The 18,845-nt window shown below is 49.4% G+C and overlaps 1 protein-coding gene across 9 annotated transcripts in view; it reads left to right on the top strand.

Moving 5' to 3' along the window:
• Rgs6 (regulator of G protein signaling 6) overlaps positions 1-18,375 on the top strand; it is a 608,576-nt gene extending 590,201 nt beyond the window's left edge. For 5 of the 9 annotated variants that reach the window (XM_046440972.2, XM_046440971.2, XM_046440973.2 and 2 more), the window contains exons 19-20: positions 3,188-3,254; positions 11,699-18,375. In XM_046440972.2, the coding sequence (XP_046296928.1) occupies positions 3,188-3,254; positions 11,699-11,871 (240 nt within the window). In that variant the 3' untranslated portion in view covers positions 11,872-18,375. The remainder of the gene's footprint in view (positions 1-3,187; positions 3,255-11,698) is intronic. The other 4 variants (XM_058577725.1, XM_046440976.2, XM_046440977.2 and 1 more) reach the window with 4 other exon arrangements.
• Positions 18,376-18,845: the final 470 nt, after the last annotated feature.

Genomic DNA, 18,845 nt, shown 5'->3' with positions numbered 1-18,845 from the left:
CAGTTCCCATCCAGAAGGTTATTCTGTTGAAAGCACAAAGATGACCAAAGTCGTTTGCCTTTTACCCCATGCCACTTGCAGATTCCAGGTAGACAGGCTGATATGTCAGCCACCTCAGCCTGGCCAGGAACAGAACCTGCCCCAGAGGCCTCAGCCAAAAAGAGGACTTGCCCTCCCTGGCCTCCGCTCCTCCCGGACCCTGCCTTGGGGACTCATCTTCAACCCAACTCCAGGGACGGGAAGTAAGGGCTTTCATGTCATATTCTTTGCAGCTGTCCTAGGAACCAACTTGATCGCAGATGACACTCCCGCCTCTCTCAGGCTTCACCAGGGTTGCTTTCAGCTCGTAGCGGGATTGTATGATTATGGTGATTACAGCGTATGGCTTTTTTCTCTCTTCATCTTTTGCTCTCAAATTCGTCGAGGCCTCTTATTAAACACGGCGATCTTGGTAAAGTCAGCAAAGTTTTAATAAGACATTTTTAAAAACTAAAGAAAGCCCCGTCAGAGTTGATGGTTAATGTGTTCTCTCAGACATTCCTTTAAAGCCCTGTCAGATGCAGTTAGTGCCTGGGTCTAAAAAGGGGGAGAAGGGGATACAGGGGACACCTGTACTTATCTGCAGGGCTGCAGAAGCATCGTATGCCATGCCTCTGACCTTTCTCTTTTGCACCAAGAGCATGGTGCATGGAACCCCCATGCCTAATGGGAACAGACAGACTGTCAAGCAAGGACAGGACACCCGGCCTTACCATCAGAGCAGATTAAGTGGAGAAATGAAGACGAAGCATCCAATACAAAACTCAACCCACCTTGTGATCTACAGCACAAGTTGTAGGTGGATTTTACCCTGGATGATGCTGGAAGTTTCCAGGGCTTCCATCACTCCATTATAGAAAGGAATCAACCAGAAGCCTTGGTGGATCAGGATCCAACAGTCCTGTGGTTGGTGGAGGCTTCCTTGGTAATGATATGGCTTTAGACCCCATTATTTACTAGTCCTCAATCATAGCTTTCCTGAATAATTCCTAGGTCTATAGGACATCATGCAGACCACCAAGAAGGAGTGTAAGTTGGGTGATAGCCACCAGAGCGCCCCATCTGCCCCCCAGCTGCTTTGTCCAGGTTTGGTGTCAGAGTTCTCATCATGTCCATGTTCCCCAGGGATGAAAGAGGCAACCGACAGTGAGGGTCTTGTTCCAGCAGGAGTGTGTTTTGAGACACCCCTGAATGGGCCACTCTCATGGGTAGCTGCCCTAAGCCACCTAGATTGTTCCTTACCCTGACTGTCGCCAGTTACCTGCAGTTTGGTCACCAAAAAGAAAGGAGCTGGGTTGTGACTGAGCTGCCTCAACCACCTCGAGTCAAAAGTCAAAAATGTGGCTACAATATACCCCCCCAACTGCAGTCACCTCCCCTGCTGCTTTGCCTCCTGAGAACATTGTCCCTTTCGTGCCCATAGAAATGCAGACAAGTGAGCTAAGTTAGAGACAGGCAGCCCCAGTGGAATCCCTACTTGTCCACCTGATATGGTATAAGACCCTGGGGACAAGTCGCTCACACGCCTACTACATGGAGTAAATGCCAGCACTAAAGGAGGACATGACAGTGCTATCACCTTTTGGGAGCTCACCGTATTAGACCATGTCATGCTGGACTTATGGTTCCTTTTTTTTTTTTTTTGGTGGTACTGGGGATCGAACCCAGTCCCTGAGCTATATCCCTAGCCCTTGGCTGGTTCTACTCCAGCTCTACCTCTTAGTTGTATGACATGAGCAGCTCCTCAAAGCCTTAGTTTCCTCATCCTTAAAAGGGACATAGAGCAAATGATGATGTGGGAAAAAATTACATAACATGCTTAGCAGACTTTGCAATGTATGTGCTCAGCAAGTGTGGCTCTTAGTCTCATTTTCATCATTATGATGCCATTTGCAATCCAAGCTTAGCTCTTCACTTACCACTTTGTTTAATTTCCAACAACACTCTGCGAGGTGGGTATCACTGTATTCATTTTTTGCAGTTGAGGATGGTCAAGTGGGTATCTCATTATGACAATATGTACAAGGTGCATTTATTACAATGATTGACGTGGCAACTACTCAATATATGAGAGCCATTATTATTATTATTACTGTCCTAGTTTACGGTTGACTCCGAGAGCTAGTTTCTCTGCTTTGCTCAGGAATAGGGGGACACTGGTGCCCAGCAGGCCAGCTTCTGTCCTATGACTGATTTCTCATGACCCCTAAGCATGTCTCAGGTAGCCTTGGGAGCTATAGATCCTATCAACCTGGAAAATAGAAGAACCACAGGTAAAATGTTACATATGTTGCTTGCCAGGAATTGGTATTTGGCCTCCTACTAAGGTTAAGGACTCTGTGAAGCCTTCTGCTTCCACACACAGATCATGAATGGTTCTATCCATGATAACAGCATAAAATGCAGTTTTCCAACTGTAGCCCTCTGTATGACAGCCCCATTCCCAGGAACGCTCGCCTCTCAGCTGTCTGCCTGCCTAGAGCCACCCTGGGCAATCTAATCTCACTAAGTCCAGTTGCTCCCTCTGCCAGATAAACAGAGGTTTCTATTTTTTTAAGCCACTTATTACATAGCGAGGTTGTTGGAGGAATCTGAAACAAGTGACAGGGGATGCTTTGAAATCTCTCAACAAACCAGACCCCTGGTGTGTGTACTCCTACTGCCTGTAGCACTGACAGAAACAGCAGAAAGGCCATTTGCACTGACACGAGTGGCTTTCTCCTGGGGAGAATTTAGTTTTTGAATATGTATTTTGAGGTAAATGCTTTAAGTTTGCAGTACTTGAAGTCAAAGATCGTAGAAGCTGATGTAAAACCCCATAGCCAATCACGTGGCTGCTTAGGCAACTTGCACGAGATGCTTACGTGAGTACCCATGGTGTGAACACGCACATGAGCGTGTACACCTGTGTATACACCTCTGCACAGGTGTGTGCACAGGTGCATGTGCCACCTGCCTGATACACACCTGGTGTTCAGTGTATGGGAGATGTGTCGCCATACACTGCAGAACTGCATGTGCCTCTGCTTGGACTGCATGCCGCTGCAGCCGTGTGCCGGGGCAGGGGCTCCTCTAAAGCCACAGGTCTTCATGGTTTCAGCTGGATAAGTTATTCTTCACTTCCCTTCCCCAAAACACAATTGCCTAGTGCTGCTGGCGCAGAGTCAGAATGGCCGCTGCATTTCACCCCCGAGGTGGCTTCCTTCCAGCAGTGGGTGAGTGATCCCGGCGTCCGCACACTCTCTAACCTTGGGGATCCTTCTGCATAGAAGGTGCTCCAAAATCCAGCAGAGATGACCTGTCTGTCTGTGGCCTTGGCTCTACCCACAGCTCCTGTTCTCATCCCATGGTCCCACGGACAGTCAGCGGTACCCATTTCTTGGTGTCTCTATTTTTTCTGCCCAATTTTGCATTCATGATTTTTTTTCCTTTGGAAGAAACAAGGAGCTGAGGAGGGTCCAGAAACAATGCCTGTCCTAGGAACAGCGTGCAAATAGCACCTTAGTTATTGATCCTGTTGATCACGTCTTCAGATTCCCATTCCCTAGCAGAAGAAGACAGAAATGCCCACTTCCATTCAAGATGTTTTTAAACCCAACAGCAGCATCCTGAGGCTTTGTCTCCCAGCTAAATCTTCCCCTTTCCTCTTGCTCTGAGAGCCCTGGGTTAAGTCCTGCAAGAAACCTCACATTTCTACATACTAGATTACCAGCAGGGAAGAAAGCTGGGAAACTGCCCATCCACTGTCCCACAGGGACCCAAAACATCTCAGCAACATGTGGAAAGAATCTGTAGGGAATAGGGAAGTAAGCAAGTTCTCTCTGCAGCTAGGAATCCCAATGACTCAGACCCAAGTGTCCATCCAGGCATCTCGAAAATGCTGTTCAACCTGTTCCCTGATATTTTTCAGTTACAAATGCATGTCTCCTGAATGCATCCTGGTGGTAGGAAGGAGAGGGAAATGAGCCAGTGCTCTTTGCATATGCATCCTAATGAACTTGAACATTCACTGTAGTGTCCTTTTTTGGAGGGCAGTGGGCAGGGGGGTCAGCAAGTTGAATGCCTGTGCCTTCTAGCTCTGCCTTAGCTAACTTAACCAGGGGTCAATGCACTTGTTTGCAGGATATGGCAGAGTTAGAATCCTCATAGGTCCCTTGGAGAATTGTAGGCTGCCAAACAAGTAACTTTCTTTAGCTGTAATGTCCACAATATCAAATAACTAAACTTCAGCTGCACACTCTCCTGTAGTCATAGTCAAGGGTTACTTAGTTGGGGGAAAGTAGCATCAAGTTGTTGCCAATAGCAACACAGTCATGTCTCTCTTTCCTTGAGTCTTTTCATCTTGCCTAATTTGGAGTGAACCAGCACTTAGATACCAAAGTACATTTGGAGAGGAGAGAGGAAGAGGCAAGCATTGTGTGGGCCACATGCAGGCATGCTACTGAGGGGCTCTGCAAGCAGAATGCACCCCTCCACTCCCAAGGCCACTAAGTATTGACTGCAAGCTGAGGGTAGAAAGGGCAACAGGGTTTGTGCAGTTGGGACAAGTGGAAGGAGAGAAGAGAGATCGGGTGGAAAAGTGGGCATTTTCACTGCAGGCGATGCAGAGTAGCGGGGACATAGAAAGGCACAACTTGGGAAGGAGGCCTGGGAGTCTGTGCCTGGGCATTCTGCCACCAATGTAGGGCTCAGCTGCTGAGCCCTTGCCACTCCTGGCACCCCTGCCTGGTTCCAGATTTGTCCCTGCACAGCTGGAGAGACCAAGGAGAAAGGTCTATCATAATTGACCCGAACTTACAGGCAGAAGTTAGCCTCGGCAAAAAGTCCTGTGAGTGGTGAGGCCGATGCGGGCAGGAGTCAGGGATCAGGAACACCACCCAGAGAGGACATGTCCCCGAATCAGGCACTTGACCTAGAATGGTTTGAAATTGGGTTAGTTCTAGTTGCAATAAGGCCACTCTGCCTGGCCCACCTTGGAAAGGTACATGTCATACCTGCTTCCCGTCCTGCCTGGGAGGGGTAACTAGGGAAGATCCCAGAGGCAGCAGGCGCTAGTAACACAGGGCAGTAAAGAACAGCAGCTTTCCCTGACCTGCCCAGCAGTCCCTGCTAAAGATCTGTGTGCACTCCGCCACAGTGACCTGCAACCCAGCTCAGTGCTGTGACCAGAAGCTCCTTTCACCAGACTCATAGCCAGAAGGGGGCACCTCCCCTGTCACAGGATTTCCAAATGTGGTGAGAAGCCCCAGGCAGAGCAGAAGCTGCCTGAGATGGGCAAGTGTGCTCAAGAGCTAAAATCTCTTTTTCACCCTGCATTGCCCAAAAGCTGGCACAGTGTAGGTGGGCCAGGAAGAGATCTTAAATGCTGAGTGTTTCCATCTTCCTCCTCCCTGAAGTCACAGCCCATGCAAAGCAGGTGAAAGACTTCACAAAGGCCAACCACCTCGGCTCGGCCACAACTAGCTGTCTGCTCTCAGGCAAGTTCCTGGAGGTGTATTTGAGTCTGTTTCTCGTGCACTTAGTGGGATTAAAGGAATATTTAAGCAGCAGGGGTGTTGTGGACATTAGCTCAACTGTTTGTCAAATGCCTTTTTGCTTGACACGCAATAGCTGCTCAGAGGTCAGTCAACTGGCACCTGTCAGCTAACCTGTGTCCCTGGTGATGGGACCATCCCCATCCTGCTGTCATCAAGGTCTAGAAGATTTGAAGAGAACACTTGCAAAGGGAGGTACACAAGATATCAATGTCACTCAGTTGGGGAAGAGGAAGAAATTAAAAAAATGTCCTGGGGGATAAGGAGATACATTGGTCCTTTTACGTTAATTCAGATAGGAGGGCTGGCAACTTGCTTTTCCTAAGTTCAAAATTTTTAAATAATAATAAAAAAATCACTGGTAGGTATTGGAGCAAGGTATCTGAACGTGCTAAGGGTCCCAGTGACATTTTTGTGGGGAAATTGCTTTCAGATAATGTGACTTCCAGGCAAATTCCATATTCCTACCATTTATATGGCAAAACCTGGTTGTTTATACCCTCTACATATGATGGGCTGTTTCAAAAACAACCCATGAGTTTTATCCTGATCCTCTTTCTTATTTTTTAAAACAGATTCAAGTTTAAGTATATGTGAATATAGAGTGATTTTTTTCAGCCAGTGAAGTTTCTGATATTAATTCAATTTTCACCATCCCTTGATTTTTTTTAAAAAGGGGGTGTTGTTTTATGTTTGTGCTACATCTTATAAAAACTCAAATAAAGAGAATATTTTAAAACAAAATAAAATGCCCTTCAGCCCCTGAGAGAGATCAGAAAGCTTGGTGAGGACCCAGGAGAAATACAGACCCCAGGAATGAATCTTGCCACAGGGCTTCCGCCCTGACTCACTGCTAAAGGGCGAGACAGCCAGAAACACCCGCCTCTCCCTTCTGATGCTGCTCTGGCCGAGCTCTGCTGTGGATCAGCCGTGTGTCATGTTTGACTTGTCCCATTACCCAGTTTTCCCATTTCATCCACACCACCTTGCTTCACAAAATGAGTAGGGGGTGATGGGAGATGGAGAGTTGGACATGTTTTAGAGCAATTCTGTATTAAGTATGGATTTTCCTGCCCCCTCTGCCAGAGTTCCTTAGACCCCTAAACCATCCCAAAAGGATGTCCCTCTCTCTCCCCAGTCTTAAGCATCGCGGAGAAAGGAGATGCCATAAGCCTCATTCTTACCATTTAAACTGTTCCTTTTGCCTTGCTCAGTGGGGAAGGGTCACCAAGAGCACCAACCCTCAGAGAGTCACCTGATGAATTTAGGCAGGTCTTTGTCTTCTCCCTTCACCTTCTGAACTCAAGCCAAGACTCTTACCTTTCTGCCTGGCTCTTGAGTTCCAGACTGCTGTCCTCAGCTAGCCCTTCTAAGTCGGTACTACTACACACGCATATCCTTTATGAATATGAGCATGATCTAGCTACTCATAGGTCACCTTCAAATTCCTTGAAAGGACAACCCATCTCCAGAGCCTCCCAATATTTGCCTGATGAAGTCACTTGGTGAGCTCTATTCAGCAAAACACCTTTTTTCATTAGCAAGGATGAAAATTCCTGGGCCTCACACCAGGGGGATCCGTGTGGATCAGCAGAGACTGGAAATAGTGTTCCAAATTAGTTTTGTTGCAAGTTCCAGTTCCCGTAGCAGAGGAATCTGGGTTACTCCCATACTGGAGGAGAAAGCACTGAATTTCTCCAAAGGCAAAGATGGGCTCAGCAACTGAAAAAGAGTAAGAAGTGGGAAGTTCCCAGGCAGAGATGTGACAGCTGGGATCCCCCGCCCCAATCTTTCTTTCCTCCTTTTGAGGTGTAATTACATACGGTAAAATGCACAGATCTAAAATATATGGTTCACTGAATTGGACAAATGGATACACCCATGTGATCTACACCCTATCAACCTAGAAAATTCCCTCCTGCCCGCTTCCAATCAGTCCCATCCCTTTTCCCCAGAAGCAACCACAGATGATTTCTATCCTCAGAGTTGCTCAGATTTTGACTTGATGCATTTGAGTTCTGTCGCTTTGGTCTTGGGTCATCTGAACAAATCAGCAAGAGAATCTCATCAGCAGTTCCAATATGTTTATTCCCTTACCATTGAAAAGGGTTCTCTCTGAGCCCCTAGTGTTTGGCTCTGCTGCCCCCAGTATGCCATCTGACCCCCAGGGTTATTCTCTGAGCCCAGTCCTATCCCAGTCCAAGAGTTTAGCCCCCATCTCGCAGGTAAGTAAGTGTCGAAAGTTCTTGGTCATGGGGATTGTGCATGCTTTGTTGATTAATATCTGAAAAACGCAATGCACAGGGCCACAGCATGTCTAGCAGCATGTTGATTTTCCTTAAAGCCCTGCACAAAAGGGAGCAATTCCTTTTGTGTGTTTCCTTTCAGAAACAAAGGATTCCATGATCACCTTCTTCCAGGCTTCTAGCCATCGAGATGGCCACAGAGCTGAAATGATTAGTCAGAGTGGAGGGTGGGAATTGAACGTGTGGGTGTTTGTAAACCTAGTACTAAGCCCTGTGGTCCATGAAATTGAATGATCCCAAGTCCTATTGGATTACACTTTGCCAAATGTCTCCAAGGTGAAAAGCACTTTGACTGTATGCAAAGCTTTGGTGTCTCTGGAATGTACCTTCGGCAGCTCGGTTCTTAATCACTGTATATTTTTTCACTTGGACAAAGGCTGCCTGCTAATAGCATTTTCCACCACACTCAGCTGCTTCGTTCAGCGACGCCAAGGCCCTGGGCTGAGCTGGCTGCAGTTTCCTGGCACCATGACCCATTCCCAACTGACCAACACTGAGGAACATCATGCATTCACACCCTGAAAAAAAAAATGCTCCCTCTGTAGCTGTGCAATTGCCAGACACAGGCGGAGTTACCTCTCTCCTTCCTGAGCAGTTCCTTTAGAACCATCCAAACTGGAGGCAGGGATGGAGGAGAGGGGAAGGGAGAAAAGAGCCCTAGGAGTGCAGGCGGTACCCTCCTGTCTCTGGGCAGAACAGGTGCCTCAGGAGCTGCCTGCAAGCCCCCATGGAGATATCCACTGGGGCAGCTCATCTCTGAGCACAGGAAGCCTCTGCTCAGATTTCCCTTTGATCCCTGAACACTACGGGAGACTCAGCTCTTCAGAAGGGAGGCTGCTGCTGAGCTAGTGGGATTGCAGGATCTCTTCCCCCAAAGCCCTGGGCCAGGCATCTAGCCATGCCTGCGTCCTGCATGATTAACTGCCTCCCAGCCCGAGCCTGCCCTCACTCACCCAGGAGGTCACAGTGTAGCCAGTAGATTGCAGCTGGGCTGAGCTGCTTCCCAAGCTGCCCGGAACCCGCATGACCTCCATCTTTAGCAGCAGAACTGGCATTTGGTAAATGCGTGAGTGCAACAGTGGGGAGAGGGAGACAGAAATGCCAAGCCACAGCACCTGGATTGATGAGAGGTTGGGAGCAATCTCAGGAGTGGCCCCTGGGCTGGTCACCTGCACCATTCACCTCTGAAGTCCTGGGAAATAGAAATGGGGGGAGGGGAAGGCAGTTGCAGGCTGGCCACAGGTCTTTGGAGTCAGCTGTGAGGCTGAGCTCCTGGACTATGATAGGAAAAGATTAATTAGCAACTCCAAGCCCAGCCCAGCCCTGTCTGTGAAGCTGGGAGGAGTTAAGGTCAGGGGTGCCTCGGGGCCAAATTCACCTAGAACAGATAGACACATCATCCTTCAGAAATAAAATATCCAGCCCCCTCTCCAGCCAAAAATGACCTCACTAATGAGGATGGAGCTGCAGTGAGGGTTTGGGCAACTAGTGAACCTGATTTTCCTTGTCTCTAGGCTTTGAGCATACATATTGGCAAAAGACACTTATTCAGAAGAGTTGGAGATTTTTCCTCCATATCTGCCAGTTAAATCAGAGCCCCAAATGCCATATATAGCAAACCAAAACATATATATATATATTTGGGTACACACTGTGTTGTTTGTGGTCCTGGTGGAAGATAGTTGGGAGAAGAAGGAGGAGTTGGTATTAGGTGTATAGCAATAAGCAGGACCCAAGAGGAAAGCAGAATTCTTAGATCCCTTTCATAGGAGCAGGGATGGGATGAGTGATAGGGGATGGAGGAGCTCACCCCAGGAGGTCCCTAAACTCACTCTGTCCCAGTGAGGACCCCCAAACACCTTCCCATGCTTCCTGCCTTGGGGCCTGCACCGAGAAAGCACCTTCATTCCCAGGTGGACCAGCTGGATGACAAATGCCTCACCCCACACTCCATGTAAGAAAGGTCACTCAAGGAGTGCCATTGATTCCAGGGACTGGAGGGGAGGCCTTCAAGGCCAGCCTCTGCCTTCTAAGAGCTATTGTGGTACCTAACCTGCTGTAGACAAAGAAGTAGCCATCCTGCTTAAAGATTCTCAAAGACTGATACAGAAACCCTCCAGGATTTTTTAACAATCTGATTTAAAAAATCCTTAGCCTAGTATAAACGTACCCTGCTGCAGGCTAAGTTTAGTGTATTTTAAGATTCAGATAAGGTTGTTGATGGGGAGTGTAGGCGATTTTTTTCTTTTCTTAAGATAGGGTGAAAAATGAAAAGTTTTTGTCTCACTAGCAAAAATAGGGAATGAAAGAAAGGGGGAGGGGGAAAGAAGAAAAGAAGGAGAAGGAGATGCAGGTTTTCCTGTAGCTCCTGAGGGCAGTTCTGTTTCTGTCTAAGCACCCATCTGTGCCATCAAAATTCTCAGCCAGCCTGGCCGTGTCCCTCTGTGGAGACCTAAGCCAGATGACATGTTGTCCTGCATCCAGCTAACTCCAAGCCTGTGTTGTTCATTTTTAGATATGCCCATTATCCATCAATTCATCAATCAGCAGGTTTATCGAGTACCCTACCAGGCTTCACAAACCTGATCAATTTTTTTTAATTACATCCAGCTTACACGCAGCCAAGCCCAGTCATCTAGATGAGCTTCCCCGCCCTGCTTGGAAATGAACACGAGGAACTGCTGGCCCCTGCAATGTCACGACCAAGCCCCACAGCCCTTGCTGACAGGGGATGGTCTGCTACCCTTTGCAGATGGCGATGGTGTCGCTGACCCGCTGTCAATAATACTATGATGAGTTTTGTGTATTCTCCTAGACGCGTGATCTATCTGCTTGGGTCTGGCCCCACTCTCTGGACCTCTGCCCAATGAGATATAGATTTCTGAAGAGGGTGGGCCAAGGAACAGGTGCAAACTCTGTCAAGGGAAGTAAACAGCAACTGATCCTCGTTCATCTGCTCAGCCTCCCTTTGGTGTCCTGAATCCCCTCCCAAACCAGAGGCTCCTCAAGCATGTCCCCAGGACGTATAGACAGCTGGACTCTCCGGGACATCTAGGCCTCAGGCACTGGGCCTCATGGTCCAGTGTATTATCTTAGCTTTTGAGAGGAATGGCCACATAGGTTATAAGCAGAGACCTTTAGGCTTCCTGACATGGGGCCAGCAAACTCAGCCTCTGGGTATCACAGGTGGAGAGTTGAGACCATAAGGAGACAGCAGGAGTCCACTGACCTGGCACATCCAGTGGTTCTGAGTCTCAGCAAATGTCCCTGTCATTTTCACAGTCCCAGAACCCATCCTCAAGAGGACCCAAAGCTTGTGTCTATCCTACATTTCAAGCAGGATTCATAGATATTCTGTGTTCCCAAGACTAGTTAATTTATTCATTTCTAAGTCACCCAGATCCATAACCACCATTTATTTGGATCAACCCACCCTTCCTGACCTCAGTATTCCCTAATCCACCTTTTTCTCCTATTCTGCTTGAATAAAATCAAGTTCAGGGGCAGCCCACAGCATTAAGAGGTGCTCTACCCCAGGGTTTAAATGCCTGGATCTTTGGTAAGTAAAACTTCTACACTCCCAAAAGTACCAGCCACACACCCTCACTCCCTGAACCTGCCTTGCAGTCCTGACTTTTCCCACTATCCCCAGTTAGGATTCCCATGCTAGAGACCCCAGTCAAACTGGTCAGTCGGGTTGGTGAGTTGTTTGGCCTCTATGGCTTGGGCAGCAATTAATTCACCTGTCTGGCTCTCTGTCTCTGTCCCTCTGTGTGTGCGTGTGCACCTGTGCGTGCCTCTGTGCCTGTCTCTCTGCAGGGAAAGTCGCTGGCGGGCAAGCGCCTCACCGGCCTGATGCAGTCCTCCTGAGTGTCCCCACCACAGGGCCAGGGCCCGGGCCCTCAGAGCACACGGGCAGGCGGCGGCGCTCCACATCTGCGGATAGAGTTTCCTTGCGGGGAGATTTGGTCACTGTGAAGGAGAAAGAGTGAGGGCCATGGAGGGTGATGGTGGGGAGACTTGGTGGGTGAACGGGGACACCAGGAAACGTCCACAGACCTGGGCCAGCAGGGAGAGGCTCCTGTTTACACCCTCTTCCTTGTACAGTTGTGCGCCAACACTCCATCGACTTGGAGGCCCTGTTTCTAACTGAGTCAGGAGAGAGCAGCTCATGGGATTCCCGTCGGACTATCACTTGAGATTATATTCTTATTATCCTCACTCCTCCTGCTGCCTGGGGGAGTCACACCCGCCAGCAAATGCAAGAGGAGCAAGTGGACCCTGGGCACGTCCAGTATTATGCATCGCCCCTCTCTGGTGCCCCCACAGGGTGCACCTTCGTCACAGCCACCGTGACCCTCCCCACAACCCCCCACCCCGACTCTGTGGCCACCTGGGTATGACCAGCCAGCACCAGGCCCAGTTCCCACATAATATGTCCAGATCATGTTTTCAGTGCGAAGGCGACCTCACCTCACGTGCTTTCCACCCACTTTGAGACCAACTTTCAAAGAGGTCTCCATGGGTGTGGTGGCAGCCCTTGGGTCCCATCAGATGTCTCAAGGGCCCAACACTGGAGGATGGGAGAGCACTGGTGCAGATGGAAGAGCGTGTTGATGAACAGCCATGGAGGTTCTGATGACCATCTTTTAAGAAAATCATTATTTTATTTTTCCTGTCTTTGCACCCTTGCTCCTTGGTTTGTTCCCTCACATTTTACTTAAAATAAACACGGCCGTGAACTTCAGGGGCCATTGGGATTCTCCCCTCTGGCAGCCTCAGGTGGAAGCTAGGAGGGCTCCGGCCCGGGAGGTGGCCAGATTGAGACCTGGACACCCCTAGATGGTGGCATTCTGGTAGGCACAGCCAGATCCTTGCTGGGTCAGGCGTCAGTTGTTCCTGAAGCTTCGGCAGAGTATGCTATGGCCGGTCCAGGCCAGGGCCATGTGGTTCCCTTCCCAGTCTCAATCTGAGGGCCAGCCAGAGCACTCCTGTCATCTAGGAGAAAGCAAAGCCTGAGAAAGATCCCCCGGGTTCCTTGTGTGAGTGTACACATGTGTGTGTGTGAAAATGACTTCGCCAACATGGCTGTGAGGACGTGTATATAGAGCACCGAGTCAGGTGCCTGACACATAGTAGGTGCTTAGCAAATGGTAGCTAATACTGTCATCGTCGTCACTGTTGTTATTGTGATACCCATGAGACCTGGGGCAGAGCTGTATTGAGCAAGCTGTTTCTGAATTCAGACACTCAACCACCCCTACCTGCTACGATGATCCTCCTTTGATCTATTTTTGGCCACAGGTGAAAAAAAAAATCTCCCTTGGGAGTGTATAAACAGAAAACATAGAAGGAAAAAAGTGATCCTTGGTGTTTCTTTACTCACGCAGGAAAATGCACCAGCTGGTGACCAAAGGCTCATTGGATCGCCATCCAGCCTTCTGGTGCTTCCCTATGACCCCCGACCTCCGAGTCCTGTCTTTATCTGCTTCCACACAACCCTGTCCCCAGACCCCCACTCTCCCATCCCTCACAGTAGAGCCATCAGGAACATTAGGAGTCTCCATTATGGGGTATCCTCATGGGTTCTGAGCACCATGTCTATCCTCCCTCCCGGCTGTAGTTCTTCTCTCTTCAAGATACAGGAAATTAGAAAGATGACATGTGTGGGGTCCTGAGAAAGTTTTCAAAGGGGCAAGACAGACCCAGATTCTTGGTGGGCACACCCACACTTTCAGCACCAAGCCCTGCACTTTGCAGATACTTGGTAACTACCTGAGTAAATGAATGTGATGAAGCCTTATCTCAAGTGACAAGAGTCTAAAAAGGGGCTTCTTTCCACTTTTTTAAAATCCCCTTTTTATTTATACACACTTCCTGTTTCAGAACAAAGTTATTGTCCAAGTTCATTTGCACCCAACATTGTCCCAACTGTGCTGATAGGGAGGCATGTGGACAAGGAGGGTTCCCAAGCAGTGGGCACCTTTGTACCTTCAGTTATTCAGGGGAAGGGGTCTGGCTGCCTTCTGCCCCCCCCCCCCCACACACACACAGGCTGCAGAGGACATCCTAAGTCAGGCTGTAGACAAGGCAGGGTCAGCTTCCTGGCCATGACTTCTGTGCCCCTTCCTTCCTCCCAATTCTTAACGGTTGCTCCTGAGCTATGCTGGCCTGAGAATTGACCTTCACCATGAAGGTCCCTAAAGGGCCCATCCAGAGCCAGATGGACTGTGGCCCTGAGATGGAACAAGCTCAAGGATTCTAACCACCTTGGGGACATCCAGAGGGGAGGACAATGACAGCAGAGGCTCCACAGAGGTGAGGATACCTCAGATGGATTCAAACCCAGAGCAATAACCCCCTAATCCTCACCTTTTTTTTTTCTTGGCAGAGGCAGTCATGGTCCTGTGACCACCACCATGTGCTCCTCAGTAGATCAAACAGGGGAAGGAAGGAAGTAGGACAGGCTGCTTCACCCAAGTTTGCCAGTCCAAGGCCAGCCTACCACTCAGACCTTTTAATGCAAGGATTTAGAAAATCGGGTCTTGGCCAGTTCCCCATCGGTCTGGTGGACATAGCCAACATTCCAGACTAGGTTAAAGGTTTGAAGGTAGTTTTGTAGCCAAGCAGATTCTCTGTCCCATCCTGTCCCCTAAAACCACCTGAGCTTCCCTGACTGGGCATGGCCTCTGGGCCTAAGATTCTTTCCCCTGAGGGTTTGCAGGGTAAATATCATTTTGACAGACCATGTCCAAAGTATCAGGGCAGCCTTAGCAAGTGACCACCAACCCCTCCAGGCAAGACACACGGGCCCCAGGGATGAAACATCTGAATGAATTAACCTTCCCTGCCTGGGAAGAGGACAACAGGTATAAACGCCCAGTGGCAACCAGATGGCCAGACCCAAGCAGCTGGAACTCTCTGGGTTGGGGGAAGGCTCCTGCTCTCCCAGAAAGTGATGTCCCAACTTTGTCCTCCTGGGAAGGTGTTACAATACCCCAGAGGCCCAGCTGCCAATGCAATTGACTGGGCCTGGGTTCCAGGTTCTCCACTGCTGAGTGGTCAGTACCAGGCCGACACCTCAGAAGGGCCTCTTGCAACTCTGGGTTGCTAACTGACTAGCTGAACATGTAGGGACATGCTCAGGGGTTCTCCCCTATCAGGATTCTTGGTATGTTCAAACTACCTCACCAACAGGACACTGACCCAGGAGCCTGCCTCCCACCTGGCTCCCTTGCTAGTTTTTGGAAATGGATATTTTTCCTAAAATGCATCCTTCCTGTTCTGTTCCAAATGCACAGGCTTCAAAAGCCACCACCAGGAAGCCTTCCCAGAAGGTAGAAAGAATTGAGGGCTATTGGTCTTTGGGTCTTACAGAATGTAGAAGCTGGGAAGCCCTGGGCTGGGGGAAAATAATGTGCCATCACTAAAAAGGATCTGGCTGAGATGAATGTGTAGCAAGGACCATGAAATAGTCAAACAGTGGCCAAATTAATCACTAATAACTCGCCACAGGAACCTCTGAAGGGAGGCCTGTGCTCATGTAACCATGGCAACAGCAGACGCCAGCAACTTACTCATTAGTGCCACCCAGTAATAAGGCATCCCCTGGGCAAGACCAGGGGCCATAAAGTAGCAAAGTAGCAAATGTAGCAATAAGGGGTCCAGGGCCCCAAAGGGGCAGGGCCTAAATTACTAGGGCTCAGACCTCTCCCTAGCCCCCGTAAGGGCTCAGAGCCAGCTGCTGCCAGCTGTCTGGGGAGAGGAGGCCCTGCACACCCCAGGATCTGACCTGTATTCTATGCCCATTCACTGCATGATCTTGGACACATCGGAATGGCCTCCTCATAGTGCATGTGGTTCTCATTAGTTTATTTTTCTGGAATTTGGGGATTGGACCCCAGAACCAAACATGCTGGTAATAGTTTTAAAATAAATGACTTGAACCCACTACAATCTAGCTAACTCTGTGTGACTCCTTGGTTTGGCTGTTCATTGGGCAGGATTTATTTCTAAGGGGAAAAACAAAAATCTACCATTCCTCCCACCCTCTACCGTGCCCCGTTGTCACATGTGTGGGCTCCTGTGCAGAAACACACACACACACACACACACACACACATTCTGTTTCCCTCTCACTCCCAAGGATGCTAGGCAGCTCAGAGAAGCCAGATCATTCTGCTAGGTTGGGATAGCAGTGTCACCAGAAGGTTGAAGCCCCTACTTCCACCGGGGTATCCTTGGCTGGGTGGTCTCCATGTCCCACTGTCTGTGCTCAGGTTCAAACCCAGTGGCCACTCTGACACCACCTTAAATAAAGTCTCGGGATTGAAGTCCATTGCATACAGACGGTGCTCTTTATGGGGAGTCTTGGTTTCCTGAGCGACAGACAATCTCATTTCCCGCTAACACCAAAGCAGCAGGACTGAGAGTCAGGCTGACAAGAGGAGGAAGAGAACAAAGTAAAAAGGACTCTCTATTAATGACGAGGCTGGCACCTAGCAGCACGCTTCAGTGGCTGGAAATTTTGCTCCTGGAGGTAGAAATGATTTCAGAGGCATAGACATGGGTCTTCAGTCACATCGGGATGGGAGCCAAACTCTCCCAACCCCGAGACACCTCCTTGAGCAGAACTTCCTGCTCTACAAGGTCAAGTTCAAGGTCACACCTGCCTGGAGTCTATAGTGTGTCCCACCGTTAGGTCCTGGCCTATCCGCAAAAGAGCCACGCTTCCCTGTCCTCCCGGCCATGGCCACCCCTCCTACCCAGCCAGACCATCTGGCTTCTTTCCAGAATATTTGTTTAGCAAGCTGTCACTGTGTGTGCACACAATCCTACAGACCACCAAGGACAGAGGTCTGCTTTTATGTCAAGGGTAGTGGAGGACATTTGGGGCTGCCACTAATAACCCAAGGATGTGGGGGAGCCACCTTCACGGCTTCCTCTCTCCCTATACCCTCTTGGGGACTTTTGACCTAATAGGCAGGAGGCTGTCCTTCCCCCTGGGGCCAGTTTCCAATTGTTCTTTGAGTCTCAGCCTCTGAAGGACCTTCTGGGCCTCTGATTCTAGGAGTCTCCTGACATGTGGCAGCCTCTAAACCCAGGTGGCCCTTGGACAGGCAGGTCCCCTCCCGAACTGACAGAGCTCTGCCTCAGCCTGCCTTCCTCAGCAGAAGCAGCCACAGGAACTGCTGACTGCCCTCAGTGCAACTCCCCAAGCCTGCTGCTGGGGTCTTTCCCTTCACCCAGCCCCCCAGCACCTGCAGTGGGGGTTACAAGATGTCCCAAACCCCACACCCTGAGGGGCAGCCCCTCCCGTCCCCACTCTTGAGGAGAAGCTGCAGAGTCTGGTTTATTTTAAAGGGGCCCGGGTGAGCAGTACAGCTCAACATGAGCTCCATTTACAACAGAGCTCCTTGGTACACTGCTACTTCAGCCACCTCAGAACCCTGGAGCGGCCCTGGCCAGGTCTGGCTTATTTCAGCCTACAAAATGACAAGACGGAGAAACAGCCCCTAATGGCAGAGACTGACCCACACACCCTCGTTCTGGGCATTTGTTTACGCATTTGTAAAAACAGTAATGAGAATTTTGAAATCTTACAGTGGCTGTGAATTAATATAGAGGGCTTAACCCCTGCCTGGCACGTGGCATTTCTGAATTGAGGCTGATATCAGCTAGTGCCAGGTCTGAGGTAGGCACTGGGAATTGGTGAATGTAGAATACCTCAGCCAATCTCTGACAGTCAGACAGCTTCCCCTCACACCCTGGCCCTTGGGTGCCAGCCCTCCTCACCAACCCGGAAGTGGTGGGCTTTTTTGGCCTGTGCAGGCAGCAAACTCCAGGCCCTGCCTGTGACAAGCCCCTGGCTGTCCCTTCCCAATAAGGTCCCAGTTCCCTCACTGACACTAGGATGGCCTCGATTAATGCCCCTACAGTAGGCCTCAGTAAGGATAGAATGGGGGAGTGGGGGTCTCCCTTCAGACCTCTATGGTAGTGGGCACAGCAGGGCTCGCCGCACCCCCTCTGGATGCCCATTTGCCCCACAGGGCTTGTGGTCACTTCATTGGGATCTGGATTCTGAGTTCTTGGTCAGAAATATTCCATTTCAGGACAGGAACTGAGAACAGAAACCAGGTTGAGAAGCTGGGCAAGGCCTCCGTCCTGGGAATGCCCAGGACCCCTGTGGACACACATGAATCTCCACGGAAAGAGGTCCCTCTTTCCTGAAATGTCCAACCAAGCAAATGAAGCCTATTTTTCCTCTTTGTCAAAACTGTCATCATGGAAAGACGGTTTTCAGTTGGGGAGGGTTGGGAGGGTTAGTGAAGGAAAAGTCAAAAAGTGAGTCAGACCCCTAGATTTCTCCTGCTGCTGCCTTTCCTTGTGGTCAGACCCTCAGGAAGGATTCAGTGTATATCAGCACTGAGCAGGAATTCCCAGATTTTTTGGACCAACTGTGAGTGTATGTATGTGAGTGATACTTTGTTTGTTTATTGAGCTTTAATTTACTTATAATAAAGTTCCTCCTTGATACATAAGGTGCTGTCAATTTTGACAAACTCATCCAATGATGTAACAACACCAAATGTTCCCTGGTGCCCTTTTATGGTCAATCCCTTCCCCCACCCTTCTGCTCCTGACAGCTATTGATCTGTCTGTCTTAGAAAGCTGCATAAAGGGAATCACAGAGTAGGTGACCTTTGAGTCCGGCTTCTCTCACTTAGCTCAGTGCCCATCAAGGCATGTATAGGTAAGACATTCCTCAATTCTTTGTTTTTATGCAGAAAGAAACTGAGGCCCAAAGCAGAAGAGTTTGGGTCTGGAGCAACAAAGCTCAGAGCACAGGTCTCAGCTACTACACAGTCCTTCAGTCCCATCGGTCATACCTCAGCAAAACCAAAATCTGTAAGCCATTCTTTGAGAAAGCACATGATCATAGAACATGCACACTGCAGAGAACGCA

Source organism: Marmota monax, unplaced genomic scaffold (genome assembly GCF_021218885.2).
Source record: "Marmota monax isolate L192 unplaced genomic scaffold, Marmota_monax_Labrador192_F-V1.1 WCK01_AAM20220418_F8-fsc00017, whole genome shotgun sequence".
Classification (NCBI taxonomy): domain Eukaryota; kingdom Metazoa; phylum Chordata; class Mammalia; order Rodentia; family Sciuridae; genus Marmota; species Marmota monax.
The sequence above is the reverse complement of the archived record's forward strand: the minus strand, read 5'-3'. Positions and strand labels throughout refer to the sequence as shown.